This window comes from Monodelphis domestica, chromosome 4 (assembly GCF_027887165.1).
Source record: "Monodelphis domestica isolate mMonDom1 chromosome 4, mMonDom1.pri, whole genome shotgun sequence".
NCBI classification, from domain to species: Eukaryota; Metazoa; Chordata; class Mammalia; order Didelphimorphia; family Didelphidae; genus Monodelphis; species Monodelphis domestica.
The window spans coordinates 149,883,588-149,895,700 of record NC_077230.1 but is presented as its reverse complement, the minus strand read 5'-3'; the positions used below and the strand labels follow the sequence as shown (position 1 = coordinate 149,895,700).

General features: G+C 35.2%; 1 protein-coding gene across 9 annotated transcripts in view; it reads left to right on the top strand.

Moving 5' to 3' along the window:
• Positions 1–12,113, top strand: part of ORC4 (origin recognition complex subunit 4) — a 99,672-nt gene that overhangs the window by 43,007 nt on the left and 44,552 nt on the right. For 6 of the 9 annotated variants that reach the window (XM_007494129.3, XM_007494132.2, XM_056797205.1 and 3 more), the window contains 3 exons: positions 6,536–6,611; positions 7,691–7,776; positions 10,127–10,175. In XM_007494129.3, coding sequence (XP_007494191.1) covers positions 6,536–6,611; positions 7,691–7,776; positions 10,127–10,175 — 211 coding nt within the window. Of the gene's footprint in view, positions 1–5,602; positions 5,888–6,530; positions 6,612–7,690; positions 7,777–10,126; positions 10,176–12,113 lie in introns of those variants that run through there. The other 3 variants (XM_007494134.2, XM_016433624.2, XM_007494135.3) reach the window with 2 other exon arrangements.

Below are 12,113 nucleotides of genomic sequence, written 5' to 3'. Positions count from 1 at the left end.
AAAAATATTTTGGAAAATGCTTTAAATATGTGTAATAACCTCAATACCTTCTTTGGCCAATTTATTATGTGGAAATCTGTTTTCAAGAATAAATATCAAAGGCCTAGAGATGGGAGATCTTAGTTTCAAATCTGGCCTCAGACACTTCGAACCTGTATGATCCTGGGCAAGTGTCTTAACCCCCATTGCCTAGCCCTGACCACTGTTCTGCCTTAGAATCAATACACAATATTGATTCCAAAATTGAAGGGAAGGTTAAAAAAAAATAAACCATCTGCTTTTTCTCCTCAGTACAATAGTAGACACTATGTAAAAACTTATTCTCCTTCCCACTAATGTCTGTGCAAGGTCCTGAATTCCCCTTTAAGTAAAGAACAGCTTTTTCTTGTCTCAGTATCATTCTTTTATTTTTGTGTTTCTACCTTTGTCCATTTCCTTCCCTCTTACCATTATTCCTCTTGCCATCATGGGATGAGAAGAGTGTCATATGAGACAGATCTCCAAAGTTACTGTCAACTTTTTTTCCTAGGTGGAGCTCTTGTGCTATCATTTTAGTCCTTTGAAAACATATTTTTTATCCCTGTAGCCCAGAGCAATTACCAAATGCCTAAAAGAATCTTTTCAGTTCTAGTTCTCTCTTTTACTCCTTTGAGACTTATTTTCCTGACTGGTACAGTGTCTGGCCAAGAGTAGGTGCTTAACTTTTTCTTTTAATTTATTGTACCTAAAACATAGATTTATGTAACATACCCATGAGGGAAGTCATTTCAGTTCTGTCCAGAATTAGAGGTTGTAATCAGGTGACAAAAGGCTTTAATTGTCAAATTGAGAAGTTTATGTTTTTTTCTTAAAGCCTAAGGGAACCACTGAAGTTCTTGAGAATTAGAATGACATAATCAGACTTGTGCCTTATTTAAGAATATCAATCTAGCAGCTGTGTAAAGTATAGATTGGAATGGGAAGAAATCAGAGGTAGTGAAACCAAATAGGAAGCTATTACAATAATCTTTATTAGAGATGTCAAACTCAACCCCAGGAACCAGAATGAAATGTGATTTGAGGGAAAAAATACAATACAACATAATGTTAAGTTGTGGTTTCTAATTTAATAGGGGGATTCAAAAATCTATTTACATTTTGATACCACTGGTCTAGTTGAGAGGTGATAAGGGCCTAATTTAGTGTGGTCCTATGTGATTAGAGAGGTCTATGGAAGTACATTTGCAGGTAGAATCAACAAGTCTTAGAAATTGATTTGGATATATGGTGTAAGTCAATCAGGAAGAGGTCCAAGTGATTCCAAAGCTGCGAATATGGGTTTAGAGCATGTGGGAAGGCAGTGTTGAGGAGGAGAATTCCAGAAGCTGAAACATGAGAGTAGATGATTACAGTTGTGTTTTGCTAGAGAAGATAAGACAGAATGGGATCGTGTACATATAGAGAGAGATATTGACCTTAGCAAGAAAAAAACTCCACTTTATTGTCAGACACCTGGGGGTTGGGAGAGAGAAGAAAGGAACACATAATGGCTAGAGGTTTTAAGGTGAAGAGAAGGGAAGAAAAGTTAAGTTCTCAAGGAACAACCTTATATACAGTATAGTAGGAGGTGATGTCCTTAGCTGAGTAGAAGAGGGATTTGGAATTATAAGAGGTTTGAGAACAATCTTGCCAATAGCCCCATCAAACTTAGTGATAAGTCAAGATCCTGGCCCAGCTGTTGTAGCAGCATTATTCTTGATTTTATCCCTTCAAGAATAGCTAAGGAGTGTGATTAAGGCTTTGTACCCTTTTTTGCCTATCAACAACACTTCTCACAGATGGTGAGCTTATTTTAATTTTTGATCCACAGAACTGTTTTATCACAATTTTCAACTACCTTTTTTCATTATCTTCACTATATATCATTCTATAGCTCCATAAAAGAAAATTCTTCATCTTCTTATACCTTTTTTTTTATCCTTTTAAACCCTACTCCATTCATGTTCCACTTTCACCTTACCCAAGCCTTCCACTGTGCCTTCTGAAATTCCCATTCCATAGTGAAGAAGCATTCCTTTGTTTGGACTTTTTTTTTCCTTACAGTCCTTCCATATACTAGTCCTCTCTGTAGTATCATGTTTGCACTACATTCTTGACTCTTACTTCTGTCTCTTCCTTTAATACACATTAGTACTGTAGGAAGTGGGCAGCATACTCCCTGTTCTCATTATTTCTTGCTGATTCTTTGTATAGGTCGATATATAACCTTTCTTTCTTTGAAGGTCATAACATGAAAATTTTCCACTCAGTCCAAATCATTGCTGTTGTTTAGCAGCCTCCATGTCATTTTCTCTCCTTTTTCAAAGGTTTCAGCCATTGATTCACTGAAGTAGCTTACCTAAGTAAGTAAAGAGGTGAGAGAAATGAGTTTACAGACTTTATTTTTGAAGAACAGTATTCAAATGAGAGGATTTCATTGTACTTTTCACTATTTGTGGGAAAGTAGTATTGCCCTGCATCTGACCTTTGAGTGAATTCCTTTTCTCTCTTAATCAAGTCTTCATGAAGTTCCCATTAGAATTCCTCCTTCCTTCACCAGGTGTTCTGGCATACTGAGCATTCTCATCTTCTAATTAATTTTCCTAAAATCAGGGAAGAAAACACAAAGTTGTCCATTTGCTCACCTCTGCTTTGGTTGGGTTCAAGACATAACTGGTGCCTGACTCTTTGGGAGATAGCTCAAAGTCATCCTGTTTTGTTTTGTTTTGTTTTTGTTGTTGTTTTGTTTTTGTTTTTGCATCCACAGAGTAACAAGAGAAAGAAATATTTATCATATACAAACTCATTTCTAAACTGGCAAATTCTCAGTCATCAGTTCTTCTACCTCACATCAAATTAGAGGATTTTTTATAATCATATAGTATCAACTCCTGAGTCATGTCCATAAATGATATTACCCCAAGTTTTAGACTGAAGTCTAGTGGAGAATGACCAATTGAAGGAACTGGCCATTCTACTTTGATTATATGTTTTATAATTGTGAAAATTTGAATATATTTTCACATTATTTAGCTTAATTCAGTTTGCGTATCTTGTGACCTATAAATATACATGTTTTCATCTACCTGTATACATTAAGGTAGTTCATTTACACTTAACTCTTAATCAGTAATAGCATTCTTTCCATTATCCAGACTAATTAAAATAGTATTTCTTTCAAATTTGTGAGCTGGCTATGGTGGCATATCCCTATAATCTCTTTTACTTGAATTTAGGAGCTCTGAACTTCAATCATCTAAGCTAATTATTTACACTTCCAGTGAGATTTAAGAGGTTTTGATTTGTGTTGTAGAGACAAGTTTCATAATACAAAGTGTCCTCACTGATGAAATTATTTTAGTTCTAGATTCTCTGCCTCCATCCTGTCCTCCCTCCCCCAATCTTAAGTACCACAAGACAAGGTGACCCAGAATCTTGTGAAGTGATCAGTCTTGCTACTTTTGTATACATGATGAAACCAACATCTTTATTTCTTATCTCCCCAGAGAATTTATAAGCCTTTTTTCTGTTTAGTTATAGCTTTTTGGTGTCTTCTGGAGTAATTTCTATAACAAGAATCTCTATAGATATGTTACAGTTCCTCCAGTACTATTTGTTGATCATTGGCTCAATAGCATACTATAACATGATCTGTATGTAGCCTAAGAGATGTGTGGTTATTAACATCATTTGCTACAGGGGAAATACTTAGTGTTCTCTCAGAGGACTGTTTTTTTGATCACTGTGGCCAAAAGAATAACCTTGTAATCAGTTTTCTGGTAATGCCACTCTACATTCTAGACTGTTCTCACACAGCACTCTTAAGACTATTGTGGGACCAATACCAAAAGCATTTCTAATTTTGTAGAACTTTCTTTAGGTTTTACTCTACTAGCATAGCATTTTTTTTTAAACAACAAACTCTTGCCTTCTGTCTTAATACCTATTCTACAACAGAAAAATTACATGGACTTACAAAATAACATTGGAGTTACATTTCCATTGAGGGTTGCCATAGAGGTTGCCCAGTGTTACACAGCTAGGAAATTTCTGAGGTCAGATTTGAACCCAAGTCCTCTTGACTTGTCTGGCTCTGTCAGTTGAGCTAACTAGCTGTCCCAGTCAGTGCTAAATTAGCAACTTAAGATGTTACAAATATTTTTTACTTTTATTTGTAATCATGAAAACAAATCATTTCAGCTCATCACCATTTTTTTCTGTAAGCTTATCTTTCTCTAATAAGAATTTTCATTTAGTTGTCAGCTACATGAAGTAAAATCAGCATTTCAACTTTTGTCAGTATCTCACTTTTTTCCTAACCTCCCCCCAATTCAACAATCATTTATTTAGTTATTTTTTAGCTGCTTACCTTTCATCTGAATCAGTATTATGTATTGGCTTCAAGACAGAAGAGTGGTAAGGACTAGGAAATGGAGGCTAAGTGACTTGCCCAGGGTCTCACAGCTAGGGAAATGAGGCCAGATTCAAACCTAGGGCCTCCTGTCTCTGGTTCTGGCTTTTAATCCACTGAGCCACCCAGTTTCCCCTCCTCCCCCCAATAATTATTTATTGAGAATGACAATGGGGCCTGGCTCCTGGTCTAGTTGAGGAACTAATATAAGTAGTATAAAACAATACATAATATTAGAGGACAAAGCAATATAAGTCTAGTTGGAGTTCAAAGCATGAAACACTTAATGGAAGTGTTAGTATTTTAAAACTGGACCATGATGGATAGGGTGAAAAAGGACAGAATTGGGACATAGTTACCCAAAAGGTATTCTAACTGTTGGGATCTTAAAAGGATCAGGGATTTTTAGATCTCAGCTCTTATATAACTTGGTAGTAGTTCAAGCTAGAAAGAACTTAGAGCTAAGTCCTTAATTTTATACTTGCCCAGGAAGTGCTGTGATTTCCCCCCTGGTCACCCAGTTTTGTTGATTCCAAATCCACTTAATTTTCTCTTTATTATGTGACAATGCATCTCAAGAAGTACTGGAGCAGAGTTGCTGTAGGCAACCCAGTGAAAGTCTTTCTGAACTTAGTTAATCCGCTAGTTCTTGATTGGTAGAAATGGAATCCTCTCTTGGGCCAATGCTTTGAACCTTTCCATTTTAATAGGATTACACCATGGCTTGTGTCATGTTGATAAAAGTCTTCAAAACCCAGGCTAACATTTCACTCTAGAAGAAACTCTATAAACATTGAAATTGATTAGTGGCTTACTTGATAACTTTCAAAATTGTCTGAATTGAATAAAATTTGAACTACTTAATGATATGTGTGAAGGGTTAGGTTTTGGGGTAAGAGTTTGAACAAAAGTCAGGAGAGCAGTTTAGTAAAACTCTAAACAATTTATTTTGAAAAAAAGTTCTGATAGTAAATAGGAGGAAAGTGAGAGAACTCTTATACCTATACCTAAGATCCCAATCCTAACCAAAAGTTTCTAAAAAACCCTAAATCTATCTGGCTTTAAGGGCAGTGTCTTCTGCCAAGCCAAACCCAGCCTACTCTCCTACTCTGACTAAGAATTTACCCACTATCTAACTAAGTTAATCTATAATCAATAAGGCTGTTAAGGTCTTAAATCCATTTTTTCTATCCACAACTGTCACTTAGTCAAAAAATCCCAGTCTCAGAAAGAGAGCCAGAAATTGCTGCTCCCCTCCCCAGGGGACCCAGAAACAAAAAGGCTCTTTCAACTGCCTGCAATTCAAACTACTAACTGTCAACCCAACCACCCTCCTATCACCAATGGACTGTCTGCACAGCAAGGGGCTCTTACTCAGAAATCTTTTTGCTCCCTTTTCTCTGGAAGAGAAAAAGGGAGAAATTAAGAAAAACTTTCTTATGCTTATGTCATGTCAAGGTGTGTATATACATTAGGTACAAGTTGTTCTGCCGTCATTCATTCTAATATCTTTAAAGCTGACATTTTTCAAATAGTGAATGTTTTCAATATATCTAGGTGACTGCAATATAATTTGATACCATTGAGGTCACACAGAGAGGATTAGACTTGAATTTACAGAACTGTTGGGTTTTCTTTTCTTTTCTTCAAGGCATTTGTACAAGCTATCTCATAGAACTATTATGTTCTGATATGAAGAATAGTGAACTTATAATCTTTAGAGACTAAGTTCAAAATCATGTCTCCAGGCCTTTTCGGCAATATGACAATGGTTAATTCATTTAACCTAAGTTTACTTTCCATATATGCAAAATGAGATGTAATATATGTTATATCTGCCACATATGGCTATTTTTAGGTTCAAATGACATGATAGGTATAAAACACTGCTATCTCTAAAATGTTAGATAAATGTAAATTATTATTTTAAAATATTGGAAATTAGCTATGATCAAAAGTTGATTAATTATTTAAAAATAAAAAATAGGATGAATATGGCTTCATAGCACAACTTTTTGAACCTATATATTTACCTCTTTAAACCCATTATCTCATTTAAGTAGTTTTGTAAACTATAGATTATTTTGTCTTTTTTTTGGAGGGTAGATATTAAATCAAGCTTTGGAAGAACTTATGGAAATAAAACAAGTGAGAGAAAATGTTTTGCAAGTTCACCTAAATGGTAAGTGTATCATTGTGTTGATGGCATTCAAAAACACTATCACTGGGCAGCTTGGTAACTCACTGGATTGAGAGCCAAGCCTAGAGGTGGGAAGTCCTGGTTTAAAATCTGGCCTGAAACCCTTACCCTGAGCAGGTCACTTAACACTCATTGCCTAGCCCTTACCACTCTTTTGCTTTGGAACTAATACATAGTATTGATCCTAAGACAAATGGAAAGCGTTTTAAAAAATCATCCATAATTCTTTATAATGCTGTGTAGTTAATTTGTATGTTTAGATCCAGGTTTTATAAACAGTTCTAAGATTTCCCTCAGCAACTTGTACCAATTATCATTTCTTAAACAAGATAACACTTTAGGAAAGTTAAGGAAACCGAAAACACAAAAGCTCTTTTTTACACATCAATTTATCAGCATTTGTTAACTTTGTGCTGTGGTAGATAATAAATAAATGACCTTATATCCTTTTCAAGGAACACAACTTATAAAGAACATAAGTATATGCAAATTAAATATAAGTGAATATCAGAGAGAAGACTTTTAAGATGCTGAGATGAGAGTCTTCTTGTTGGCAGTGGTGTTTGAGTTGAACTTTGAAAAACACTAGAGATTCTGAGAAACTGGTGTGAAGAGGGAGATGAAAGTGAAATGTTATATAGAATACTATAAGAAAGCCACGATGGGTGGAATAGTATGTATCAGGGTTGAAAGGTACAATCTTGTCGGGTTGTAAACGGTTTTTAGTGCAAACAGTAGTTAATAGTTCATCCTAGAGCTTATAAAGAGTCACCAACCAGACTTTACTAAGCAAGTAAAAGAGTAGCACGGTAAGACCTGTATTGTAGGAATATTTTACTACAATTAGCTCCATCCTTTCATAGTGTCAGATCTAGAACCGGTAGTGTTTCAGATGTCTTCACTGATGATAAAAAGAAGAAAAGTTGCAAAAAACTGATTAGGTTTTTTTTTCACTGACAGCTAAGTAACATTAAAAACCAACCTTAGGTATTGATAATTTTTTAAAGTTCTGCATTAAATACAGCTTTTATTTAATACTTTTAAATAACATTTTATTTCAGGATTGCTGCAGACCAGTGATAAAATTGCTCTAAAGGAAATTACAAAGCAATTATGTCTGGAAAATGTAGTTGGAGATAAAATTTTTGTAAGTAGCAATTTAATATATTCAAATATGATTTCAGGTGCAGTCTCTGGAGTATCTATTTATGAAGTTAAGAGTTAGTGTTCCAAATTGGATTTTGCTGATGACCAGTACAGTCCCTTCATTATAGAGATATCTACATATTTGATGTTAAAACTGAATTTGGTTTTCTCTGTGTTTGAGATTTATATTTTAATGTAGCAATCAGAATTCATTTAAGACTTTGACCTAAATGCCTCAGGAAAACCATTCCTTCTGTCTGGGTCTCAATTTATAAATAAAATATACTTAGATTAACCCTTAAAAATTCTTCACCAAGCCATCCATAATTAGCGTTCCTTTTTTCTTTTTTTTTTATTTCTGTTTTTTATTCAGAAAGTAAGAAACAAGTATTAGTGAATCAAATAATAGAAAATTGGATTTGTTTTAATTAAGACTACTAATTAACATGACTGAAAAAATGGTCCATCCTCTGATTTGTTTTAGATAGATGAATTATATTTGCCATTCAATGAATATTTAGGGAGTATTTTCATAATTTTAAAATAACATAATAATTGTATAATTATTTTATACATTGGTTTTGCTGTCTCTCCTATTCTCCTCTTATCTCTAATTATTGTAATTTCCTCTTAGAAGATGAAATTTTGTATGCACCTCTAGTTAGAAGATTTAGAGGTACAAGATTATTTTGTTAAGTGATCAGTTGGAGAGACTAGTCTCCCAATCATCATTAGAGGGGATTGTGAATTTTAGATTTACTCCACCCTGCTTAATCTTTAGGATTTTAGCACCCAGGAATATATACACCCCCATTTAAGGATTAAGTGTGGGGGATGAAGGTCTGTGACCCGGGTGTGCTAGCAAGTGGCAAATCAGAAACAACGGACTTGACCCCCTGAGCTGTCCAAAGCCAAGTTTAAGCCACCATTGGTATGTCAGACACAGGAAGTGATGTAAAGAACTGCCTTTAGATTTCGCGTCACTTCCTGTGAGAGGGATTTTGGAGGTGGAACTTGACTTGGAGGAGCTCCAGTGTAGGACCTCAGACAGTTTTCCTTAGATCCATGTGGCTGACTCCCCTTTTCCTTGGCTCTTTCTGGAGGCAATAGCCTCTAAGGAGGCCTCTTATCTTAGAAGAGACCTTGTGGCTGGAAGCTGAGCTTCTGGGAAGGCCCCTTGGCTGAGGTCTCTGAACTCCCCTTGGCTCAGACCAGGCTGCAGCAGATCTTCTTCCCCTTCTCTCTCTCTCTCCCTCATTCTTAATTTCTTCTTTCTATTGTAAATAAACCACCGTAAAATTCCATTCTGACTTGAGTAATTCATTGAGAATTAGAATTTAAATCCTTGGCAACCACTAAAAAAAAATATATTAAGTCTCAACCTTAAATTCTACCCTTAACATAATTGAGATTTAGTGTAGATAACCTATTATTTATAAACAAAACACCCAAAGAGATGGTGTTATTAGGGCTAACTATGAGAAATCTAAATGTGTTTTGAAAATATTAGGAATATATTTAATTGTTATTTTTACTTAAAATGCAAATTTAACACTGAATAACATGTGAAAAAATTGACATTGTTGCTTAAATAATAGGTTTTATTCATTCTTCAGATCTGTTAGTTTGGGAATTATTCATATTCTTTCTCCCTTACTGCCATTTGCCTTTGGCTTTTTTCTTACTAGAACATCATTCAGTTTCAGGAAGGAAAAGGAAAACTGAAATTGCTAATCATTTGTTCTATTATCAGCAATATTAATAAGGAAAAGAGGAAGTGGATTTATTTCTCTCTCCTCCCCATTTATACATCTGCTGATATCTAAAGTTGTTTGATATGATTCTTTAAATTAAGCAACACAAATGAAGTAAGGACTAATGAACTTTAAAAAGGAATATATTAGCAAGGTCTCCACCCACAACTGCAGCATCTGTATAGCACATCTGCTCATCTTTCATTCCCATCTCTGATACAGAAATGGCATGACTGAAATGTCTTGACTATCGGCCAAATACAAATAGACATTTGATTCCATGTACAAATTCAGCACTCTGTTTTAATGGGGAAATATCATTTGAGGGATTAATATTTGAAGAAAGTTATTCATCTGATAGCTTGTTTAGAAGCCAAGGCCAGTATTTTAGCAAGATCAGTCAATTTGGCCTCACCTGGAATGTGCTGGTGTGCTTCAAAATTGTAGTTAAATTTTAAGATTTGAGTTTAATTAAATTATATTGGTGTTAACCAGTTACTTTCTAATATCAAACAGAAGTCTGAGGATATATTCTTACCTTTTTGATTAGATTTCTCATCTCTTCTTTTTCTTTTCTTTTTTTTTTACTTGTTATAGGGATCCTTTGCTGAAAATCTTTCTTTTCTTCTGGAAGCTTTAAAAAAAGGTAATTGTAAGGATCAGCGATGCAGCTTGGCAGATACCAGCAAAGCTGAGTAACGTTGGTAAAATTTTAAAAGAATATTTGATGGGGGGTGGCGGGGGAAGGTCAACTGGGTAGCTCAGTGAATTGAGAACCAGGCCTAGAGACAGGAGATCTAGGTTAAAATTTTGCTTCTGACACTTCCTAACTGTGTGACCCTGGGCAAGTCACTTAATCCCATTGACTAGCCCTTACCACTCTTCTGCCTTGGAACCAATAGTATTGATTCTAAGGTGGAAAGTAAGGGTTTTTTAAAAAGTATATTTGATGGAAAAATTAACAAATATTGTTATTCCTAAGAAGAGTCGTTGTTGGTCTTAATATAGGACGATCGTTTCCCCAAAATCTCTTTCATAAATTTCATAAATAAATATACATTCTATTTCAAATTTAAGATGAATTTGATCCCATTAATGTAATTACTTCATCTCCAGCATTATAAATGGCAGCATTTTCATCCTATGCATCTCTTATCCATGGTCCCCTATAAATCTTCTAGAGTCTTTGCTGTAGATCTCACTACATTGTATAAATTTAAATGGAGACTAGAGACTGTCCATTAGTTGACCCTTGTCTCTGTACTACATGACCAGACCACTTTCCTTTAGTACTCTTATGTCTGGTGATATCCTTTCTATGGCTTCTCCAGTACAGTTCTTCCTTTGGAATATTGCTGCATCCTACTCATATGTACTGTAATTACTTTTGAGTCTGTCCTTTTTCTTGCTCAGTTAAGTATTCCTTACACATCTTCCTGACCAGTTGTTCCAGGTTGGTATGTACTACTAAAATCTAGCCTGCCTTTTTAGGTGTCGTGAATTTAATGATGTTCCTAATGTACGTTAATGTATGGATAACTGCCATGGCAAATTCATAGGCTTATGTTATTATTTGCCATACCACTGTCTTGTTAATGAATGGCATAGTTGTTATGAAAGCCATTGAATGAGTTATCATTTCTATAGTGTCTATAACCACACCTGTGACTGCACTGTATAATATATTGTAAATCTAGTAAAAGGCAAAAGCAGCCAATAACATAACTCCACATACTATTTTGCAGCAGCATCTTTTTCACTTTAATCTATATCCCTTAGCTTGGGGTGGGTCAGACTGTTCTTGGGGTGCCAAATTGTAGTAGATGCCGCTTTTAGGGGAATTATGGTAATAGGGAAGTATTAGAACAGTAACACCAGGAAGCAAGCTAGGGGAAAGACTGAATCTTGGGTTTGTCCTCCTACACTACTTCCTGTTCCCTTTCAACTGTCTTGAAATGTTCTTCTCAGAAATGGTCAGCTTGAAGATTTCACCTAATAACTAAATCCCACAATCAAATCTTTTAACTAAGAGATCTTTTATTCTTTTGGGAAGAGGCAGTAAGGAGAGGGTAGGAGTGAGAGGAAAATAGGTCTATATTTTTCAAGTTATCCCTGTTGATTGAAGAGTTCAAGATGTATTCAAATTCAAGAAACAAAGTTATCTTTCCCTAAGGGGAGATGCTGACAGGTTTCTTCTGTGTTAAACCCAAGAGTCTTCTCTGCACTCATTCTAATGGATAAGCAATAACCAAAGAGAAAGTTTGTCTTCCACGTTCTCATCCAACAACCAGAGAAGGAAATGAAGTTCCAGGAACTGGACTTTCCTTACTGGTCCCTTCAAGATTCCATTGGAACACTGTTCTCCTTCGCCCTTCCTCCGATAATTGACATTCCAAGAGTTTTAAGCTTCTTGCTTTTTCTGCAGATCCATTTTGTTTTGCCATCTCATCAATTACAGTACCTTGTGCTGCTACGTTGCCATTTTGTTGATGTAATATTCTATGATTCACAGAAATGCAACATGATTAGAAGAATGTTGATAGTTTTTTAAATGGACCTTTAGATCAGGGATAATCTTGGGTTC